At 40.7% G+C, this 24,068-nt stretch overlaps 3 protein-coding genes and 1 non-coding gene across 5 annotated transcripts in view; 2 read left to right on the plus strand and 2 right to left on the minus strand.

Moving 5' to 3' along the window:
• nell3 (NELL (neural EGFL like) family member 3) overlaps positions 1-18,070 on the plus strand; it is a 217,275-nt gene extending 199,205 nt beyond the window's left edge. The window contains exon 6 of the transcript XR_011910219.1: positions 18,055-18,070. The gene's annotated coding sequence lies outside the window, so the exon portion shown is untranslated. The remainder of the gene's footprint in view (positions 1-18,054) is intronic.
• gpr158a (G protein-coupled receptor 158a) overlaps positions 1-19,869 on the minus strand; it is a 76,546-nt gene extending 56,677 nt beyond the window's left edge. For both annotated transcript variants that reach the window (XM_072378715.1, XM_072378714.1), the window contains exons 1-2: positions 18,671-19,869; positions 4,610-4,715 (exon numbers count right to left, since the gene is read on the minus strand). In XM_072378715.1, coding sequence (XP_072234816.1) covers positions 4,610-4,715; positions 18,671-19,548 — 984 coding nt within the window. In that variant the 5' untranslated portion in view covers positions 19,549-19,869. The remainder of the gene's footprint in view (positions 1-4,609; positions 4,716-18,670) is intronic.
• The window catches only part of LOC140284746 (apolipoprotein D-like), a 251,193-nt gene that overhangs the window by 97,353 nt on the left and 129,772 nt on the right, over positions 1-24,068 (plus strand). The gene's annotated exons all lie outside the window — the stretch shown is intronic.
• trnak-uuu (transfer RNA lysine (anticodon UUU)) lies at positions 21,322-21,394 on the minus strand. The gene has a single exon. It is a non-coding gene; the product is annotated as a tRNA-Lys (tRNA).

Below are 24,068 nucleotides of genomic sequence, written 5' to 3' on the forward strand. Positions count from 1 at the left end.
CTCCGATCCCCCACGGCTCCACTTGTTCTGGGCAATAAGCTAATTGATTGAAACATCCATCATCGTCGTCCACAGCCACATTCTAGTATGAAAGGTGCCTCAGGGTGGCAAAACACTAAAGAACGACAAAATGCACTAATAGAGGTACTCTTTTTGAGATATTAGAAAAATAACATTCACCTCCAACAGCATGTGCACACCCCTGGAACAGAAAATGCTGTCATCACTGTCGTAGAACGTCTTCAGGCTCGGTTCTTTTCCACGGCATGATTTATATAGCTTCACTGTGGCGTGTATGAGTCAGACCCACATCCCTCATCAAGAGAATTGCTTTAAATGAATAGGTGCAGTAACTGGGCCTCATCAGAGTGCATGATGAAATTGATTGTGATATATTGTTTTTGAGAGCTGCATGTTAACATTTTAGGATGTAAATAATGTATGTGTATGTTTCTATTGTAACTGAAGGACACTTGGAAGTTATTTTTATCCTTTGCAACCTTTATCTTTCTTAAAATACCTAATAAATTTCAACAATAATTAAGAATACTCAATATGTTCTGTCTTCAAAGCCATTTAAATTAAGAAATAACAACATTAAGGAGTCATTTTTACCCACTTTACTTCCAAAACTGTAATGCCTACTGATCAGTTTTTGGAACTGTTGGATTAGTGTCTTGTTCGCTTCATGGCGTGCCTCAGCCACATTTTTGTTTTGCCTTCGTCTGCTCGCCCGGTGGATCAGCCATCCGTGGCATCTGCTTCCGTCTGAGTTTGGTGCTGCCTGCATGCTTGGCTGGTCAAAAGGCGTCTTGTGGAGAAGGATACAGGGGGAGGCCAGGAAGCCAGAGTGCTGGAAACAACTGCATCTTGTTGAATTCGCTTCTAAAATTTAAACTGAACAACAGTGGCTGTGCAATGAAAGGAAGTCATAGTTCTGGTGCCAGCCAATCAGAAACAAAGGAGAGGTGAAGTGTTGCTGCATGCACTCTGATAAAGAGCATCTAAAGGCAGAGAATTGACATGAATAATGCAAGTGCGTGACAGACGACTGTATTTTCATGACTCGATTATTTTACAGCATTTTTCTGGCACCTGAGCTGCTGGAATATTTTTTTACAGTCATCTAATCAAAACTGGAGACAAATCCCACTTCTCTTTTGATTTACCTGGTCATGCACTCAAAGGCTGCAACAGATAGGACGGTGACTTTCATTATTTCACGCCTGCACAGACTTGTGTGATTTATTAATTACAATAAAAACCTCCACTGGAGATAATGAGGGGGCTGAAATCAGTGCTGCTTTCTCAATATACCGCTTTGTGCACTTCTGTCGTTCCTCTATCAGGTGTGATGATGATGATGAGCACTTGATGATGGGCAGGGTTGATTTACTGTTGCGGTGGAGAATGATGGAAGTGTGTGGCAGCGCTGAGACACCAACGAACGACAATAAAACGAACAAAACACTCCAAACTTGGATATTTAAATGGCCTCAAAGCTTTCAGCTCAGCAGCAGCTGTTGCACGTGCACAAGGAAAACCTGCATTGATAAAAACCTGTGAAAAACACATAAAATGTCCCTTTTTAAAGTTAAAATACATTTGTAGGGGCAAGGACTTTGACTGAGGTCAGTTTCATGGTGGTAAGTGCAAAGACTCACAGGAGTGAGTCGCATCTAAATGTGGCTGAGGCTTTTTTTGCAAAGCTCCAATTTTTTTATGTGGTTGTGTTCACATTATACTTTAAATGGGACCGCCATCAGACTCCAGTGTGAACAGTCTACGGCCCTGAAGCAACTCGCACAGAAGAGAGAAGAGATGCTGCGATCATGGAGGTAAATATGGACGCCATACGTCTCAGCACCTGTGCACAAATTTGAATGATGTGCGACGGTGTCCCCGGTGACGTCTGTCTCACCTCAACGATGTGAAAGTCGGATGAAATGCGACATTACCTTTCAGACTGTGGTCGCTCCGTAAAACATCGGATATGTCTCCCATTTAGGACCACATATGAACGTGGACTGGGTCCGATTTTAAAAAATCGTATCTTTACTTTTATTGCATTTTAGTTTGGTTTTGTTTTCAGTGAGAAACAATAAGACTGTCTCGTTTACAGCGTAGCATATGATGGTTATGCTGCTGTCGCTGCAGTTTGACTAAAAGCTGCACGTCTTCTGAGAACATAGATTAAATTTTCTCATCAAAAACATGTAGAAAAGGAGCAGGGTACCATGATGTTGCCACGTTCAGTTATAGTCCCACATTACAAAAATCCCCTTTTTGTTATTTTATGCTTCAACATTCCTCAGTGAAAATTCCCAATACAGTAAAAATAATGTCAATAACTGATCTTTCTGGCACCTTAGCTGCTGGAATATTACTGTTTCCTTACAGTTTTGTTTTCTTTTTGATATTTCACTGTACTCGTGCTTACTAATCATAACTGGAGGCGCACCCCACTTCACCTTCGATGTACCTGCTCGTGCACTTGAGCACTCGAAAGCTGTAACAGATAAGACATTCATTCATTTAAGCATTCATTTAAGTTTGCATAGCCTTATGTAATAAGTTCTGTCGATGTTTCTCCATGCAATCCCTCATTGTTTCTCTATCAGGTGTGATGATGATGAGAACTTTATGAACAAACTGCTACAGACATGTGCAAAAGTCTTAACCAGACTTGTGTTGTGACTAATCGTAGCACACATCCCACTTCACCTCTGATTTACCTGGTCATGCACTCCTGCACTCAAACGATGACTTGCTTTCAGTCACGGTTGCCCAACGTTGTGTAATTTATAAGTTACAGTAAAAACTCAGTGATAAACATTCACTGAAGATAATGAGGGGGTTCATTTAAGTGGTGCTCTTTCTCTATATTCCTCCTCATATACTTCTTTTGTTTCTCTATCAGGTGTGATGGTAATGAGCACTCCTGTGTAATAAAGCTGTCATGCAAGACAGAACGCTTCCCTGGATATGCGTGACTAACACAGCTTTCATTATTTATCTTTTAAGCAAGCAAAGTCCAGAGGTATTTCTCAGCTTACGGCCCACAGACTTTATTATTTTGCAAACCGTACCAAAATCGATGTAATTTACGACGTATGTCTTTTTTAAAGTTGCCACACACACACGCACAATGACTGTGTCAAATGTCGCTTGCATAGACTGTCCAGCGAAAGGTGGAAGTACTCAAAGAGAGTAATTAATTATTAAAAGAGGCTCACTGCAATCCATTACATCACATGCATTATGAAGCAGTTTGATCTACAGCACATCCTTAAAATCTATTGCTCTTAACAAAGAAGCTGAAGTGGCAGGTAGTGAAGTTTTGTGGTGCCTTGACCACGAGTTACATGGAAACTTATAGATTACTATGAAAAGCACATTTAGAATGACATTTTGAGCTACGACAATCATGGATTCAACCCACCAAGCATCAGCTGACCACTTAATGACCAACCTTTGCTACTTTAAAGTAACTGCACTTAGTACATGCACATACAGTCCCACAACCACTGCATTATAAGAATACTTGGGCCTACAAGCCACTGAGCCCAGATCTCTCTTCTTAGATTTAATAATTTTCTCCATCACCTTAGTGATCCTCTGCAGTTTACCGGCACACCCCAAGTTCTTCAAATTCTGGCTTCCGTGATGCTTTTCAGTGATGAAGGCAGAGCAGTTAGCTTACTAGTTGTCATATGCACAGTTAAATGGTACATTTGGCTGAGTTGTAGCATACCTTATAACACTGAGCTCTGAGGTAACAGGGTGTAGCGAGTCAAAACAAGATCCTGGCACAGTGTGCTGTGTTGGACCGGCAGGCGCTTTGCCATGATACCGGATTGGCAGTCTGACATCATCCTAAAAATATCAGTGCTGCGAGTTTTTATCATCTTGTCCAAGAGCTCGCATGAAGCTACATGTTCCAAAGCCCTCAGACAGTGAGGCATTTGTATCAGCAGAAAAATATTTTCAATTCCCATCACTTAGATTTCGAGGTCAGCTACATTTCTTGACACTGAAAACAGACCCATGTGTATCTCTCATGAGTGCAAAACGACTTGGTCCATCTGTCCATCCAAGTTTCATGCGATGCTGTGCATTCAGTGTCAACAGACCAATCCAACAGAGACAAAGTGCAGCAGCCTTTGATAAAACTTAAACTATGACCAAAGCACTCTTACGCTCCAGGACTGATCATTGATTAAATATCAGGTCATTCTTTAACAGGATCGTTAGACTGCTGAGGGCAGATTTATGATATATGTTTGATGGAAACAATAAAAGCACAACTGCTCCAGTTATTTTTTGCTAAACTTTGACCTTTGGAAACAAGTCAAGCTTACTACATACAGATCTATTACGACGTTAGAATATACTTTCATGTAGATTTAAAAGAGACCCCGCAGTGTTTAGTTAGGCATTAGATGTTTGTAACAATGGCAGAGAATTGGATCACCGTCCATTTGTCACAAGACGTAGAGGTTTACTGCCTCTCCATTTAGTGCCTCATGGAGATGCGTGGGTGTACATTACAGTTCACTTTTACTGTGCAAATCAATCCCTGACTGATCCACATGTCCAGCACACTCACCTCCATGGTGGTCAGGTTGCATCGATGGGTTCCAGCAAACCAGCCGTCAGTGGAGCACTGGTCGATATCAACATCCTGTAGATTAACGTCTACTCGCACCACACCCCTGTAAGAGAAGAAGACACCGTCAACCCAGCTGTGGGAGAATCAGTAGTCGTTCAGTGGAGGAATATATTTGACAGGTTTTGAAATTTTGAAGATAAATCAAACTGTTGTTGTTCCATAAATATGTGTTTATAAATTGACTGTGTTGCCCAATGTCAACCAACTACAAGATGAAGTAAGTACAGTGAATATAAAATTACATCAAGCACGGACAGGAACGTCATTTTGTAAGGATGCTTTCTCATGGTTCACTTGAACCTGCTGTTGTTGTTGCCGGTTTAGCTTTTGTTTTGGAAAAAAAACTATCAAAACTTGTGAAGAAGAGAAATGATGGGAAGAGAAGATGGAGCTTACGGGGAGAAATGGTTGGATGCCAACTCTCCTTTTTGGCCCATGTATTTAAGTAAAACTAGACAGTTTGTGCAACTTTTTTGGTTTTTAGCACCCCCTACAGTTGGGGAAAACAAATCTCTGTGTGAGCCCTGCACATGTACAGCCGTGCTGAAGAGGACACAAACACGCCGTCACAAACCCAGAAAAATGTCAAGTAACCATAAAGCAGAACATCATTTTACAAGCTTTCTTTAAGTTCAAGGAATCCACGGATGAGTCTGTGCATCTTGTAATTGAATTTAAAAAATAATTGGTAGCTAATTCGGCATAATCCTTCATGCCAGTCAGTTGAAAATGTAAAAGAATATACACTGAAAGAGGGTCACATTCGCTACTGCAGCTGTCTCCATGACAACAGTGTAATTCCTGTTTACATCCCCCAAAGCCTCTCAAGTTGAGATCTATTATTATGCACTTTACATAATTGTTTTCATTTGTCAAAATCACTCAGACCCAAACAGGTTCTGAATGAACTGAGAACACAGCAGCTGTAAAAACTTCAAGACGAATGGAAAACATCTCAATTTAACCACATCTTTGATTTTCTTGCCCCGCTCACAAGATGGAAGTCAACAAATCTAACGAGAGAGTCAGATAACACAGAAAAATGCTCGGCCATGGCAACAGGAAAAGGCAGCTGAGCCAGGCAGGAACTTCAAACAGGGCTGCTGAGGATTTACACTTACTTAGCTTCCTAAAGCTCTGTGAAGAGAAGGTCAAACGTGTTATTCTGAGAGTCAGCCTCTCTGATTCTGATAAATCTTTTCACTGCTGTGAGTCTTTTCTGCCTTTCAGCAGCTGCTGACGGGACAAACGGATAAACACTTTATACACCGACTGTGTAACTTTTCAGAAAACCAAGCTCCCTTATTTTAACACAAAACTATTTATCTAAGACGTGTTCAGCTCCAAAAGAACCCCTGAACTGCATCCAAGCGACCTCAGCCCACATACAGGTTTTACACATACAGACTTAAAAATGGAGCACAGCCAGAGGCAAGAGTTGTTCAAATATCTACAGTATCTTTAAACTTTGTTGAAGACGTCCTGTACAGAGTTACAGCTCAGCAAGACATGTGTCATGACAACAATAATAACCATTTTTTCAACAGGAAACATTTTCGTTTGATCGAATGAACGATAAAACAAATCTCTTCTCCAGAGTGACTCACTGCTGTTTAATCTGTCGAATCTGTTTGCACTGACATTCAGCTCCGTTGATGCTCATTTGACAATCACACCGGTTTCATTTTGGATTAACGGATAAATTTGGTCTTTCAGTTTCTGGGAGTTTTGTCTGAAAAAGCATCGGCGATTCAACTTTTAGAGTTAAGATAACTAGATAACTGCTGTGATAAATGCATTTTATGCTGTGCTCAGTGGTTTCATCTGGGTGTTAATGGAGAATATTATAACCTGAAATCTGTTCTTAAATGATAAAAGTGGAGAACATTACACCAGTAGTTGCTGCTCTGGATTGCTCCAAAGTCCCTCTTTAAGGCTTTTGAGTACTAAATGTTCTTGGGATGAAATATATTTCTGATTTTATTGTACCCTATGAGGCATCTATCCCCTCAGGTCATGCGGGTCACATTTACTCGGTGTTCCCTGGATCCAAACCAGGCAAACTGAAGGTGCTTTCAGAATTTATGCTCTTCACAAACTCCCTGAACCCCATTTTAGACTTAAAACTTCCCCTTTTACCGAGGCTGCTGTCTTTGTTTATTTTAACTCTATTTCTTATCTGAACTTATTTTCAAATTATTTATTTTCTATTTTTGACCCGTTTCTTTTTAATATTTTTAATGCTTTTCACTCATTTTAGCTGCACTATTGCCTCGTGTACAAAATATACCGCATATATAAATTCAATTTCAATTCAATTCAATTTTATTTATATAGCGCCAAATTACAACAATTGTCATCTCAAGGCACTTAAATAATATAGTCCAATTCAAGCCAATTGGAATTCAATTCATTGTAATCATAATCCAATTCATTCATATAGAGCCAATTGAAAAAATAATATCCTAGCTAAGGAAACCAACAGATTGCACCGAAAAAAAATCACCTAATTGATCAGTACCAATCACTTGCAGTTGGAATAGGTAACACGAATCGGCCCATTTGATGGTGGGGACACACAAGTGTCAACAAAGCCCCAAATACTGGCAGCTGTGTCTGAGCCAAATCCTTTTTCTTTTTTGAGTTTAAAGAGATTCGAGTGAGTAGCACAAAGAGGGAAAAGACGAGTAACAAAGAACCAGAAGCCAGGACCTACTGCAATCAGGACTTTCACTCAGGGGTCGCCCACAGTGGAGCTGCCAGGCAGCCTTCCAAATCAAATTTTAACTCTAATGCAACACATTTAGCTAATTAAAACAAGCTGCTCTCACAGAAATACACAAAAAGCCCACATCGTCAATGATGTGGTGTGGTAATTGAAATTACTTGCCACACCAATGATGTGCCATTCAGAAACAATGCCAGAGGAAAGTCGGCTAATGGCTTCATCTTGGTGGACTCGTGTTCTTATGCTCAGATGAGGGAGAAGAAAAACCAAGAAACACCGAGTCTCTTAAGGAGTCATCGTTCTGATTTCTTATTTAGCTATAATTACTTTAGTTTTGAACTTTGGTTTGGTCTAGATAGGCAGTTTTTACTTGTTCTTATGTTTTGGTACATGTAGGCAACAAAAACTACTTTATTACTTTTTATATTAGCATGAGAACAGTCTGAAATTTAATTTAGCAGAACTTGTTTATATCTGATTTCAGAAGTAACTCCATATATATTCACACAAAAAATAGCTGTTTTATTCAAATTCCCTGGAAAACTGTGTCAAAATAAGAGTTTTTTTTTTATTTCTGGCTTTTTTTATTGCTAAAAAGTTAGACAGATTTACTAGCTTTTAACCTGAATCATATATCATCATATAATGCTTTTTAGCATATATTTTTACTTGTTTGCTGATGGTTACACTAAACGGAGAGTGAAACTACGGTGAAGTGTTAACAAAGGCCTTCAGCAGCAATAGCTGATGTAAAAAGTCACCAACAATGTAAAGAATAGCTGTATAAAATCATGGTGTGGTTTCCATAGTAACGTCCGAGACGAAGCATCGCTTGTGGAAATTCAGCCAAACGATATGTAAAACAGTGGATACTGTCGGTGTTGCTGTGTTACTTCTTAGAGGAATTAGAGGAATTAAAATAGTGATGCCAGAATGCACTGAAAAACCTGCCACTGATCTATATTCGGCCTTTTTGATATCAGATAGTTCGACGTCACGCTCCCGCTCTGTAACCGATGTGGCTCAATAACTATCTCTAATTAATCTGTATTTCTTGCTGAAACTCTCTTGAACTCTTCTCCTTTTTAATAAACACTGAGAGCCTGTTTTTCACTGGTTCATGTGTTCATTCAATTATATAACCACACACCTCTTAATTTTAACCACAGATATTTACCTCATCCGGCTTGTGGGATGCATCCCTTCAGCCGCAGAACACTACAGTTTTTGAGCACTCTTATACAAGAAAAGACAAAAGCAAGCACAAGAGCAGTGAATAACACTGCATCACTGTGTTGGATCTGATGGATCACACTCAGTAACTGGGATAATTATTTTCCCTTTAACTGCAGGACTGTTTTATGAAAACATGTAGGATTTGCCACTCTGCACAACCTTGATGCACTATATTCTATTTGTAAAACATATGGGATTTGAAACAATAGTACAGAAGTTTATTAACCTTAGAATGATGTGCTTCTGGCCCATTTTTCAGTACATTGACTTTTGTTCTGCACATTACCGGGCCGGAAACTGCCCTGGAGCACCCAGGCGCTCAGATACCACAATTCACGACTTTGGTTTCCAACCCTGCACCCCAGCGTTTTGCTTTTTGGTTGCTTGACATTTTCGTGGGCTTTTGATGGCATCTGTGTGGATTGTTCAATTTGTGGGGCAGTAGATTTGTAAAGCTCACGCTGACAATGTTCTTTGACAAAGACGTGACAACAGTAGGGGGAGCCGGAGAGCAGAAAAATGTTCTAAATTCTCTATTGTCTGATTATTCAAACGTGCTTCAGACACGAAAGCACGATGGGGACATCCTGACAGCAAGAGCTGTTTACTAAAACCAAACCAATTCAGATATTTAAATGCATATTAATACATCCTGTCATAATATGACATAAAATCACTAAAATCAGTTTCTCATACACCCACAGGAGTGCACAGGAACACACATCCACGAATATTGCTGCTGTGGCATGTTCTCCAGGTGCACTGGAGCTGGTTTGCTATACCCAGCTCCCAGTTGGCACCAGGGGAGTGCAAAGCGCTCTTTGCCTGTACTTCTGTTAGTAATAACTGCTGGTTCGGTCATTCTGACCTCGTTTTTTCCTGCACTGCAAGTTGTTTCGCTGAGAAATTACCTTCAGTTCTCTGTGATGCAATATGGACAGAAAACTGTTCACTGCAACAGAGCACAGACACGTTACAGTTTGTTTATTATGTAGAATTCATCACAATGTCTGTCAGTGGCAGCTTTAGGATTAACTCTTCCTTGTGGGTTTAAAATAGTGTACAAAGAAGAGAAATTTCCGTTTTCTGTCCTTTTTTCTGCAGTCGCCTCCTCTTTGTTTCTTCTATTTCCAGCTTCCCTGGACAGGCTTTGGCATCCCTGCCAAAGCAGACATATGGCGTATAAAAAAGCTTGTGAAAAGAGAAGAGCAAGTGTGGTATAAAACATAGGTAATGGCTGAGGATGTGTGCAGCACAAAGACTGGATAGTAATTTGAAAGTGGCAACAAGGAGCATAGGCAGAGGCATCATGGTGGCCATCAAGGCCCTCGGGCATAAAGACAGGATTATCACAGAGAGTAGGAGATAGTGCTGCCCCAGGAAACAGAGTGCTCTCTCCTTTCATCCTGCATTCTTTGTGGGTTTAAAGGCCAGGGCAGCTAAGAGAGGAGCATCCCACCAGCAGGGGCTCTGGTCTTTCTGCCACTCTGTGCTAATGTTAGCCGAAACATTAAGAAGTTGGCTTTAGATAGATCTGGCTGATGTAAAACTCAGCTCTTTCAGGAGAGACTCTGCTTGGGATTTGTTAGCAGACACTGAAGGTGAGCTGAGGCAGCTTGGTGGCTCCAAATGAGAAATATCTTATTTAGCCGAAGTCCTCAGACACATCCTCATTTACAGGGTTTTCTTTATGTGTCTGACCCCTGTTCCTTCACTTTCAGAACTGTTGGGTGCATTCACAAGCATGAAGCCTTAACTAGCTACCGGCTAATGGTCAATCTATATATATATGTTTATATATATATATTAGGGCCGGGACTTTAATGCGTTAATTAAGATGAAATAATCACACAAAAATTAACGCGTTAAAAAAAATTAATGCATTTTAATCGCACTTATTTTTGCACCACGGAACGTTTCTCACTGGATGAGTTTCAGACATACCGGTTATACTGGAGCACCAACTAACGTTCACTTCAGACAGCAACAAACCACAGTGAACAATAGTCAAACATGAACGGAGAAGCTGATGAGACTGCTTTGGTTGGCCTCGTGGATGGGAACTTTTGTTTTAAAAACCAGACAGATGGTGTGGTCGGTAGTGTAGTAGTGGGTCGTGCAGGCGAGGCTACAGTCCTCACTGCAGTTGGACCCGGTCCATATCCTGCATCGGATGGCCGTTTACTACGTGTCATTCCCCCTCTCTCTGCTTTCTGTCTCTTTTTATCTGTCCTGTCCATTAAAAGGGATAAAAAAATAAATTTAAAAAATGGACGGATGGATGGAAGCGACGATAAGAGCACGATTGGTTAAGTACCACCTTGAAAAAAAATAAGCAACGTTTTGTTGCTTAAACTTATGTATTCAGTCATTATTCTAAAATCCATGTGAAAAAATGCTTCTCACTGTTCTCAGGTCAAATATCTATATGCGATTAAAATGTAATTAATTTCGATTAATTAATTAATTACAAAGCCTCTAATTAATTAGATAAATTTTTTTAATCGAGTCCTGGCCCTGATATATATTAAAACTGTACATTACACATGTGCAGTTCGTTTGAAAGTGTCATTTGTGATTGCTTCATTGTGTAAGTGTAGATAATTTACTGAAAGTCCTGAGGTCTGGTCAGAAGAAACCTCAAATCTCACTCCAAGTTAGATTAAGCTAGTTTAGCTTTGAAGCCGTGTTACTTAATCATTGTAAATTATGTTTAAATGTACATTGTTTTAAACATTAATACAGGAGCAAAGTATTACCAGAACACACAGCTCATTGCACTCTAGTCTCATATTTTCTGCCCATAACTGAAACATTTCCAGCTTTCCATCCTCTGAATAATGCCCTTTTTGATAAAACAGACTCCCACAAAGTGGCCTATTTTCCCTTGTTATACGGAGATCTTGGTTGTATTGGTTTGGTTTGATTTACTTCTATTCAAACATGACACAAAGTCCTTCCGTGAGGAGTTATTTTACCTTTTTTTTTAGTCGAGGTAGCTTAATGTAACATCAGCAAACTTTGTTGCTTAACAACTTTCAGGTCGTGCACATAACACCAGTTCTATGAGTACGTGCACAGTTCTGTTGTGCCCTGAGGTTCAATACAAAGACAAAGGGACAGTTTACCGATAAGATAAAGTGAGATAAAACATGATAAAGAAAAAATAAGAAGAAGAAAATAGAATAAGCATATTTTCCTAAATGTCTTGACAAACTGGTGTTGCAGCTTTGTCATAGAGGAGGGCTGAGTGACTACTTTCTGCAAGTAACTTGCTCTTAAACTAGATTTAAAATTCAACTGCATTAATCTAAACAAAAAAAACTAAGTCAGATCAGTTTTGTTTTATCCTCTAAACTTTCTCAGTATGCTCTGCATAAGGGCAAAGGGCATCCAGAAATAACCCCTGACATCACCTACACTGTGTACAAATAAACCTGAGCATTATTTGAGTCGCTGAGGGACTCGAGCACCCACATAAACCCACATGCTTAATTCTCCTGCCCTCACATTTGAATATAAACGCATTGCAGTCCTGTCAGAAGGGCACAGTTCGTGCATTATGTTGTGGAACAATCACAATGCAAGAGTCGTGCAGCCTTCCCAATGAACACGTCTCTTCCGTGATGGAAATGCATTAAGCTGACAGGACGCGTGGAGGCTGATGTGAGTCGAGCCGTTGGGCACGAAGCTTCTTCTCTACCAGCATTTCAGTGCAGCTCCGGTCAGTTTATTGAGTTCTGTCGCCGGGCATCAAAAAGGATGTGGCACCCATGGGAAAGTGGGAGTGATTGAAAGCAAATAAAGACTGCTTCCATTTTGGAGAGCTTGCTCTTTCATTAAAAGCACTCTTCAAAAGATGCGGTGGGAAGATAGTTCTATCAGAGTTTGTTCAGTGCTTTTGTAAATAATGTGAACAGTTCTAATCTGATGTTATATAAAACGAAACCTCCTGGTCTCCGTTTGGGTTATGTTCAGTCTTTACAAATCCACCATCGCTTAAATAGAAGCAATGACATGCCAAAGTTCCAGGATCATCTAGTTATTCAAGTTCATCTTCACACATATAATGTGAGTTACGATTAAATCCTACTGTGGTGTGAACTTTCTGTTTTTCTTCAAATTATCAGCAACATTTTCATTTGTTTGCAGAACAGAACAGGGAGACAGGGAGAGACAAAGGTATACCTGTCTCATATTAAGTTACAGCACACACTGTACAGTCTGTATCAGTTATCTTAAAGCTACTAAATCCTTTCCATCTCATAAGTTTCTCTTGGTTTAATTGTCATACGTATACGATGAGTCATCTACCTTCAGAACATTTAAACTTTTATCCACAAAATTCCTTTTCCAAATCTTTGAAAACGTTCCAGACATTGCACAGCACTCTTGTTCCTCCTCTTTAATTCCACTTTTCCCTCCCACCAGGTTATTAAAGGATAAACCTACAGTAACCACAATACAGCGAGTCATAAATGCAATGAAACGAAAATGACAGAGATTACTCCCGTTGTATTATCAGGAATGTAATATCTCTCACACAGCAGAAAGCCTGCGTGGTTGGATTTTCTGTAATGCTGACATTTACGGGCTGAAAGCATCATATTGACAGGCCATCTCACTGAGCGGTGGAGTCCCACTGACGTCAGCAGTGGGAGAAGGAGCACCTTGGGATCTTTAACCCCTGCTCGCTCTAAGGTTAGACTCACATCAGCTTCTCTTATCGTTTCACCATCCTTACATCCTCACCGGGTAAGAAAACTTCCTTCAGCTCAAAATAAACTGTCAATCTTATTTTTCTTTAAACTCCCACCCTTTTTCGGTCCAGTTTAGCATCAAACACCACATTTAGCTGTGGAATTGTTAGTATTTTTTCCATATTTGTTTCTGGATGGAGTCCAGCAAAGCTGATGCTGCTGGCTCTCCCTGGAGCTCGAGGGCTCCCACAGAAGTCAGACCATCCAGCCTTTCAGGATCTTACAACTAAACCAGAAGCATAAGAAATGGAGAGTGTGGAAATGTGTGGAGTTTGCATGTTCTCCCCGTGTATGCGTGGGTTCTCCCGGGGTACTCAGGCTACCTCCCACCGTTCAAAAACATGCATGTCAGGTTAATTGGTGTCTCTAAATTGTCCGTTGTCAAAAGGACAATTTTGACATCCAAAAGTCTCATTTGTGTGACAGGGTGACCTGTCTAGACTCTGCCTCTGCCCCAGTGACAGCTGGGATAGGCTCCAGCCCCCTTGCGACCCTAAATTGGATTGAGCTGGTATAGAAAATGGATGGATGTTGTATATTTGCTGCTGTGTTTGGGATCATTGTCCTGTTGATGAGCCAGTTTCAGCCCAGCTTTAGCTGTGGGACAGATGGCCTCACATTTGACTCTAGAATACTTTGGTATCCAGAGGAGTTCATGGTGGACTCAATGACTGCAAGGTGCCCAGGTCCTGTGGCTGCAGAACAAGCCCAGATCATCAGCCCTCCACCACCGTGCTTGACAGCTGGTATGAGGTGTTTGTGCTGATATGCTGTGTTTGGTTTCCTCCAAACGTGCTGCTGTGCATTATGAGCAAACATCTCCACTTTGGTCTGGTCTGTCCAAAGGACATTGTTCCAGAAGTCTTGTGCTTTGTTCAGATGCAGCTTTGCAAACCTAAGCTGTGCTGCCATGTTCTTTTTAGAGAGAAGAGGCTTTCTCCAGCAGCCCTTCCAAACAAGCCATCCTTGTTCAGTCTTTTTCTAACATGCTAACTGAGGCCTGTAGAGTCTGAGATGTAGCTCTTGGGGTGAACTTGCTGGGACGTCCACTCCTGGAAAGATAAGACAGCTGTCTTGAATGTTTTCCACTTGTGACTCCAAATAGTTTGGAAATGGCCTTAAAACCCTTCCAAGACTGTCGGGCAGCAGTCTGCTAGCCTAAAATAACTGCTGATGTCTTCCCTTTCCAGCAAACTGCTAAAACTTCTGTTCTTACTGAAGTGCTCAAATTTGCTGATGATCAGTTAATCAAGTGCATTTGATCACTCTTTTATTTTATTTCCTTTGTAAGCAGTAAGGATGCAATTTTTTACACACTGCTTCTGCATTCTGACTTAATTTTTAATTTTTTAACAACATCATGTGTTGCTGTTCATCTGATGTCGTCTTTAGTTAACTTTCAGACCTGGTATGGACCAGATGATTCTTTTAATGTACTATTATGTGTAAAACTAAGATTAAAAGAGGGAATTCTTTCTTTTTCACATGACTGCATTTGGCCTCTGAAAAAATATGATAAATCTTTTTCTCTTTTTTTTTCACCATTTGGTTTTACTTTTAAGTTCGTTTCAGTGAATTTTCTTTTTCCACCACTGCTCCTGCTGCAGCCCGAGCTTCACCCTCAAAGCAATTAAAGTCTGTGCTGTGAACGGTGAGTTCAAGTGTTTTCACCAGATACAAAAACTACCTACTACCTCATTTTCCCTTTCCTTTCTCTTCCACTTTGTGTCTGTCTCGTGTGCTCTTTTTGGTCAGAAGAAACCTGTCAGTCAGGACAACACAGTATTCATCCTTAAGAATGTCTGGAGCTCCAACAACTGCATGCACACACATATACAACACACTGTCTCCTTGAATACAGCCAGTCTTGTGTGCGGTGTGTGCCGCTGGAGAGACTGACAGCATGAAAAGAGATGTGACAGTTGTGCTTTCTTACACCTTCATGGAGACAACGGGTCGATCTATCACAAACACACGTCTACACACTTTTCTAACACGTCACATTAGTTGTTTAGCACCTGTGTTTACTACAAACAAAAGGGGGGAAATAACAGCCTCCGGTTTCTATTTATTTACATCCGGCGGATGTTAAAGTCACAAGAAGTCACTTCGCCTCTTGCAACATCATCACCTCGAACAGAAAGCATTAAAAGGCTGGAAATAAAGATGCCCCATGCAGAGTTGTTGTTCTACATCGTTCATTATTAATTCATGATTGTATTGATTGTGTATTTATGTGGAGGGGAAAGGGAGGAGAATCAGCGAGGCTACATTAGTCGGTCTTTCCCCTCTTCTCTTGTTTCTTGTCTGGCAGGTCTGGTTGCTGCATCCGAAAGACGGCTGTCAAGGAAATTGACAAATGAGACTTGACAAAAAAGACACTGGAATGAGGAATGTCTCGAATGTAACTCTTACCAGAAAACCTTAAGTACATAGTTATACACATAACCTGAGCTATGAAGGGACTGCCCTCTTCACAAAAACAGCCCCATGCGAGCTCATGGAAACGTGTGATCAGGCAATAGTATTATGCTACAAGTTTGGGTTTACAGATATGTTTTATCCTTTTTATTTCTGTTAACTGGTCTTCTTTTTCCTTTTCCTCAGATCATATTCTGTATAGTGAGAAAAAGACAATTATGGCATTGGATAAAACTTTCCCAGTAAAGAATCATATGAATTTTGGATCAACACGTCTCGGATGTAACTGTAAGATGGTTGCACGATGAATGACATCAAACAGTAACCAAAAATCTCTCCGTATGGTTTATATGAGGATACAGTATGCACTAATTAGCCTATAGCATAAAGTCAAGACACGGGGGGGAAACAACCAATGAAGACCTGCAAGAATCAACCGTAAAGCTCCATGATTAAAGCACCCTTTGTTTGTTGAAGAACCCCTTCAAAGAAATCCAAATTTAACCTTTGACAGAAAGAAAAAGTTTGGTACTCTCTTCATGCTGCTTTATCTTTCAAGACGTTGGATAATCTATGTTGCAAGACTTCGAGCTGTGCATCTTTGGCACAGAACATAAAACTCTGGACAAATCAGCATCTAATACTGGCTCTTATGGGCAGGTGTTAGGTGCCATGCTTCATTAGAGCGATTGGTTTACTTGGCTCCAGACAGACAGTGATGGCCATAAGCTTCATCCAATCACCTGCCAAATATTTCTGAACCTTTTCCAAACAGTAACCACCGAGGACTTTCCAGACGGGTCTGTGTAACAAACCATCTGGCAAGTCAGGTTAAGACATATCATGATTGAAATAAGCAGTCAGTGCCATGCAGTAGCTGAGCATTTCCAGCTTGGAACCGCAGTAAACCAAGAAAAGTTTCAAAAGTTTTAACTCCAAAAACTCCAGTTGAATTTGTACCAGACCAGAAGAGCTAATCTCTCCAACTTGTAAGTTTGACATCCAGAGATATTTACATGTCAGGTAAGGAGAATGTGTGGAGTTAATAAGCTATTTTAAGGCACTAACTGGTTATTTTCATGAGGAGACATAAGTGTGTGATTTTGTTTAATAGAGATGACTTTTGCGGGGTGATCAATAACTGGAGGGTACCTTTATGGCACAATGAAGTCCTCAAACTAGATCCTTTTATTTTTCAGCCTCTGAAGAAACTAAGAATCACTGATGGATTAAACCTGTTTTATTAAACAGTAAGGTATTGACTTTGGCCTTAAGTTTATCAATATTTTAAAAATATATAGATATATAATGGCTTTTGTGTCTCATAAATGTTTATGCAAAGTAGATCTGACTTGAAAGGCTATAGTGCTCGTATGTTGCACCAGGTTATTATGGGTAACATGAGCTTGATTAGACGTTTCCTGTGTTTATGCCTTTATATTTTTACAATTTCATGATTCTTTCTTCATATCTGACACACAGATATAAGCTTAGTATCTATCGTCTTGTCTTATTCTTGGAGAACGAAGCATATTTAACATTATGTTAAACTATTTAAACTGGCATTGGTCTTGTGTGCAGATCCTGTGACGCTACAAGAACTGCTGATAGACTGTGGTAATGTTTAACTGTAGTTATTTTGAACTGGTCTGTGTGAGGAAACAAATTCACAAATAGATATTGCTCTCCTGGGATTTGAAAACCAAGAGGATGTTTATCTCAATGCCACTGAATAGACCACACTCCAAGGACATGAAACTATGCATAAAACCCAGCGCCTCACACATTTGATCTTAGGCGGGATGCCTGGGTTTGAAGGGGGGGAGTTATAAGCTGGAAACAGTTTCTGTTACACAATTTCTTTGGGGTAAAAAATGGCAAACAAAGCATGTGATACATTTGACTATTAGTCAGAGTGTAGCAGCTGATTTACAGTCTGATGACTTTAGTGTGAATTTAAGTGTGTGAAGCTGCTGTGTGAGGCTTCAGTCTGGGATAATAAAAGGTACACAAGTCGCTCACAGGCAAGCATAGGTTGCAAATGAGTCAAAACCTGCAGTGATTATACTGAGTGTATCAATTATAAATTCACTGAAGTACATACACGACTAGCGATCTGGATTAAATATTCATTGGTCAGGATCCTATGGAGCCTTAATTCTTGACTATTCCACACATATCTCCAGTGCATATGATTACTGGAATAAAATATGACATACAACACCATGAAGATGCAGCTAAAGTGAGTTTAGGAGGTAGATCTGCATTTCTTTTATTTATCTTTTGTCATTTGCTGGTTTTGGCTGATTGTTTTTTTATCAAGAGGGAGGGTAAAAGCAGCTTCTCTTCTTGAAGAAGGGACACAGGAGACACGACATTTCCTGAGTAGCAAAGCATGCAGCTGAGTGAGTTTGAAAAATGAATTGGGGCCTGTAGCCAGAGGTTTCCACCACTGCTACATCCAGTAACATCAGAGTTATTTTTAGCATCCCGCCGCCTTGTCCATTGAAGGAAAGGAGAAAACCCCCCTGCTGTAATCGGAGGGAGGCCGGTGGGAGGCTGCCCTATGCTTGGAGGGAAAAAGGAGGCAGGTGTGATTAACTGAAAAAGCCCTGTCCAGGTATAGAGACAGAGTGATAATTAAGCCCACCTGAATTAACCTTTTGGTTCATGTCAATCTTTTTGTGCAGTTTTAACAGGGATGTGAGACCTTTTTTTTAAGCTTCACATGAAAGGATTTCTGATTATGCTGAGGCAAAAAAGAAAGGGGTTTGGCAAGCTTGTTTTGGAAATGTGTTCATTTTTAATTGTTTTTTTCCACCACATTGCGTGGATCTCACTCTGAGTTCTTACCTGAATTCGGGTGCAAGGTTGGACTCCAAGCCATAAAAAGCAGCTGATAAGGTCAGAAGCCAACGGGGAACAAAATTCCCATTTTTACACTCCAAGTAGGGGGCAGACCATTTGACATGCGTTCTGTCTGGGATAAAACTCTCTCCCCTTTTTAAAGAGCTGTCGTCAGATTTAGATTCTTGGCTCAGAACCCTTTTGTGGAAACTGGGGTTCTTCCTGTCTTTCATCTCATGGTACCACTCTGTGTCTGCGGTGCGGTTGTGCAGATGGCGGTGCGCCATGCTGGACAGATCTTGGAGCACTATCTCCCCACCATCCCTGGTGGCTTGGAGAAGCATCAAGGGCCCCGAAAAGGATGAATCCCCTCCAAAAGTGACAACCGCCCGGTGAATCTTAGTGTCTCCTTCCAGTATACTTCTAACCAAGGCATGGTACCACTCAATGTCTCGCCGGAGATTGTGCTCCCTGGACCTGTTGGCTTGTAAGATCATGTTGAGGAAGTTTGTGGCGTGCAGCACCGTATCCAGCACGCTGCTCATGGAGTAATGCGGGGTTGTGTGTGACCTTCCCTGCAAAGAGGTGAGCTCGTACTTCCGCGAACAGTTGGCATGCTTTAAGGTGGTCGAGTCTCCAGTGTGTAAAAAAGCTGTGACAACCCTCGGGAGATGCTCCTCTATTTTCTGCGGCAGCCCCGCCGTTTCCCCGGGAACGAGATGAGGCGCACGGAGATGCGCCAGCTGCCGGCGGTGCGTCTGAGCACCTAGAATCGCCTCCTGTGATCTAATACCTTCACCATGAGCAGACCAGTCCACGAATTTATAATTTGATCCGATCACAAATCCCACTTGCAGCAGCAAGGACAGCCGGAAAACAGCCATCTCCCTGCAGAGAGCGTCCACAGATGTTTGGGGGATTGCTGCTCGGAATTACAACGTCGTCGGGCGGGCGTGATTTGAAAAATCTATAAGATTTCTCCGCTAAACCATCGCTTCACCACTTGTAGGATATTTTTTAAAGATTCACACATCTGTTATTGAAATCTGCAAGATAGAACTCCTTTCGCTGGATTCGCCAAACCCCTTCTTCTTGCTTAAAGATGCCTCATACAGCTTGTTGATGTTGGGGATCCGCTTGCAGCTGTTTTCCCCCACCTCTCTTACTCCACACTGTAGACAAGACTGTCTTGGCTTTGCTGCGCGGCGGACAATCTCCCTCTGCGTGCAGGCTACATAGACTGAATCAAAACGGGAGGGAAGGGAGGGGTAAGTGGGCAGGTTGTTATTATTATATTTATATATTTTTTTAGTAGGCACCGAGTCAGAGAGCTTCTCACTTGGATGACAAACGCACTCCGCCCTCTTCCGACCACAGCAAGCATTAAGGAGGCCTATAGAAGCCACGAAGAGACACATCGGGATCCGTGCGCTCTCAAAGCCCGTCTTCTTCATTACCTCATAGGGCTTCAGGAGCGCTATTGATCCACGTTTGGCCGCTGCTTCCGTCAATCACTGAGCAGTTTTTGGTGGTGCGGAGACGAAGCTGTCAGACTCAGACTCTCAGACTGATGAAGCGTTTGAGGAGCTGTCCGGTGCTGAAACTGATAAACTTGGCGTCGGCTGATTTATCAGAATTAGGCACTTAATTTGGGTCTTTTTTCCGCTTTTGGAGAACGGAAAAGAAGCCTAAACACGTCCAATTAGATTCAAAGAAGTAAACAATTAATTAAAACCATAAATTTTGACTTTTTGACTATTGGTCCAAAAAGACAAAGACGAAACAACACACATAAAGGATTTTGGATGGGTTGTCTTAATTTTAATCTTGTTATGTGGCAACATCCAGGACTGCAAAAGTCTTGAACCACCAATTATTTCCGAGACTGTTACATACATGTAAATATAGTATGTAAAACAAAACCGAGTATGTACAATTATAACAAGCTTGAAAATCCATATTTGGTTGGTCTGAGCTCCTTTATTCTCCAACACAGCCTGAACCCTCTGAGACAAGCTTTCTGTCATTTCTTTAAGGAGTCTTCAGGAATAGTTCTCCAGGCTTCTTGAAGGACATCCCAAAGCTCTTCTTTGGATGTCGGCTGCCTTTTGTTCCGTTCTCTGTCAGATGATCCCACACTGCTTCAATAATGTTGAGGTCCGGGCTCTGGGGAGGATTCATCCCTCCATAAGACCTGTTGTCACTGATTTTCAGTCCACTTCTTGTGTCATTTGGCATAGCTCAGCCTTTTCTCCCCGTTTCCCTTACTTAAGAATGGCTTCTTGACAGCCACCCTTCCCTGGAGACCATTTCTGATGAGGTTTGGGCCAACTGAAGGTCCAGATGCAACTTTCAGGTCCTGTGTCAGGTCCTGTGTCAGGTCTTTGCTGGATTTGATTTATTTATTGAGTGTGGGTCGTCCAATAACATGAAGGCGGTCCGATTCCCACTCTCACCGCTCAAGAGATTGGTGAACTGACAGCTCACCTCCTTGTCATGCCTGAGAGCAAGGCATGGCTTGCCTGAATGGCTGCCAACTGCTCCAGTGTATATGGCATCTGTTTCTATGAGAATGTAAGGGTCAGGATTTGAAGGATTAACCACACCACCTATCCACAGACATCAAGTAACAATTTCATGTAATATTAAACTGTCATTGCCTGAACAGGGACTTAAACCCTGGACCCTCAGATTAAAAGTCTGATGCTCTACTGACGGAGCTATCCAGTCTCTGTGCGGGGTTTTCAAAGACTACAAAAAAAGTCTGGCTTCTTGGAACTGAAACATTAAGAACTGAAGGGTGGATCAAGACAGAACTGTAATATCTGATGACTGCACCATAAAGCCAAATATTTTCTGACTATCCCCATCATACATTTACTGCTCCCAAAACTGTCTTTAATCTTAACATTTAATATTCACGGAATAAAAAAATCAAATTAGAGCTAATTCAAACATTATCAGTTGACCTCCTGACAAGTACAGTAAATGACTGTCATCAGCTTCTGATTCAAAGGTTGCTGGTTTATGTTTGGTGCATGGGTCATATGGTCTTTGGACCACTGTGCCCCATCTACTCCAGAGCAGTAGGAGGAGCCCAGGGAGAAAGTAAGATATGGATGTGTCAAACTGTTCTAACATCAGGACAAAAATAGTTTAGGATCCCATTTCCTCAATTAGAAAACTAAACATTAGAACATTTCTGGTCAACACTGTGGAAGACTCTTTTGTATTAAAAGATAAAGCAATGGAGCCTCATTAAGAGAGATTTAATTCATTTATGTGCTGATAATCTTAATTCAGTTTAATATCTTTACAATAGGCTGAAATTCAGACTGCAACAACTCAGTTTAGCCCGAAAACGTGGCCGCTTTAGATAAACTGCAAGGACCGGAGCACTGAGCAGCTCTTCCCTTCCTCTTCCCCCTGGGTGTTGGGGCATGTCACGTCACGCTGTGTGGGCCAGAGGCATCTCATCCTGGGCGAAAGAAGACAGGCGTGACGCGGGGTGACAGAGCTGGGAGTCGGCCTGAGCAATGCTTCGGCCATGAAGGGATGCTCAAAGTTAGAACCCGAGGACCTCAAGGATTTCTTCACCAGCCAGCAGGCCGCTGCATCAAAGACTGCTTGTTTGTCTTGTCTTATGTTGAAAGCTTTATATCTACTGTTCTTTAACAACTGTAAGGCAAGCCTCAAACTGACACAGCCCCTCCATGCACTTCAGTCTGAATTAAGTCTTTTATTCTGTACACAGCTGAGAATCAAAAGTTTATCAAATATCAGTTTAAGGTGAATGCTCATGCTGTTAGCCTCCTAAATTACGAACATTTAACTTGACTGCATTAGTCCAGATTTAATTTATCCATAAACTGTGTTTTTTGGCTTTCCAGTAGAATTTGGTTTCATATTTAATGGGGCATTTAAAAAAAAAAATCTGTGATTTCTTTCTTCTCCTTCCTTTTAAAAACTATATCATGTTAATTTGGAGGTTTTACTACTAGAATAGGTTTGCATGCTTTAATGATCAAACAACACATTACTTTTCTTATGCTACACAGTCTTCTGACTTTATTATGCCTAATTCAGTATCGGTCAAACATATCAAAACAGCTCCGAACTCTTTGTTTGAGGTGTGTTGAATGAAGTTTGGACTTTACAAAGCATCTTGGTAATAAGAAAGTAGTGAATGGGTAATATTCTGGTAATAAAGATGTAATAATTAGGCAGTTACCATGTATGACCAGGTATTAAAAGAATTATAGATCACAAGGGATTTGATTTTTAATGGTAGGCTGTAACCTAAAATATAATGAAAATATTGTTCTATATATACTATAATTAAGCAAGTTACCATATCATTATCATTACTACATCAATTGTATCAATGCTACAGAATTAGTGTAGAAAATAGTTCTGCATTGTTGTTGCCGTTTTTAAATTTGTTTCCCTTCATCTTTTCTATTGTTTTTTTGGCCACCGGTCATCCAGTAAATTTAGGTTATTGGACTATTATTAACCTAATTTACCTACTGCATTGCTAAATTACGTCATAATTGCCTAATTATTACATCTTTATTAACAGATTATTACCCCATAGTTGCTTCTATCTCATAACCAAGCTGTAATGTACTCACTCATCCCCTCATGCACAGCCATCCAAATAGTATCTGTCTGACACACAAGAATTAATCACGTATGAGGTAGTTATGACTCCCCACAAGCAATTGTTGATTTGTAAATGATTCTGAGTCTGGCTTTGATGAAGTCTATCAATTCATTGATTAATTAATCAATAGTATGTTTGTAAGCAAGAAAAAAAATGGTTGTACAAAGATTTTATTTTTCATGTTTTTCCTGAAATATTTATATTTAAGTGTGTAAAAATGGGGGGAAAAACTGGTTTAATTCAATTTAAACTAGTAATGTGATGGACTTAGTACTGATGTTAATTTTAATTTAATGAAACCCTTATTTTGCTTTACAGTTATATTTGATTTGTCTCCCCAAGACTTTAGCTTTTGCTACTTATTGATTCCTTAAATATAAAAGGGGGATAATGTCATATACATTTTGTTAGAATCGATCCCAAGCAGCTGAAAAAAACAATGCAAGAATTAAATTCCACTTGGAACGTAATCTTACAACGATGTTGTGCCTAAATCATAGTGTTGCTGACGACTTTACTGCTGTGCATGAATATATTACAAAGTACATGGTTGCATATTGTAGGCTTCTTTGCACCAACGCTGAGCACTTTCCTTTCACATCCCCCTGTGTCTGCGGTGTGCTTCAGTGTGAACATTGGCCTTATTAATCAAGCTACTTGGCAGGTGAATGTGAAGAATCGGTGGTTAAAGTCTGGAGGAGGAGGCCGATGTGCAGCTGCATGAATGTGTGTGTGTGA

Source organism: Leuresthes tenuis, unplaced genomic scaffold (assembly GCF_036924035.1).
Source record: "Leuresthes tenuis unplaced genomic scaffold, fLeuTen1.0.hap1 SCAF_24, whole genome shotgun sequence".
NCBI classification, from domain to species: Eukaryota; Metazoa; Chordata; class Actinopteri; order Atheriniformes; family Atherinopsidae; genus Leuresthes; species Leuresthes tenuis.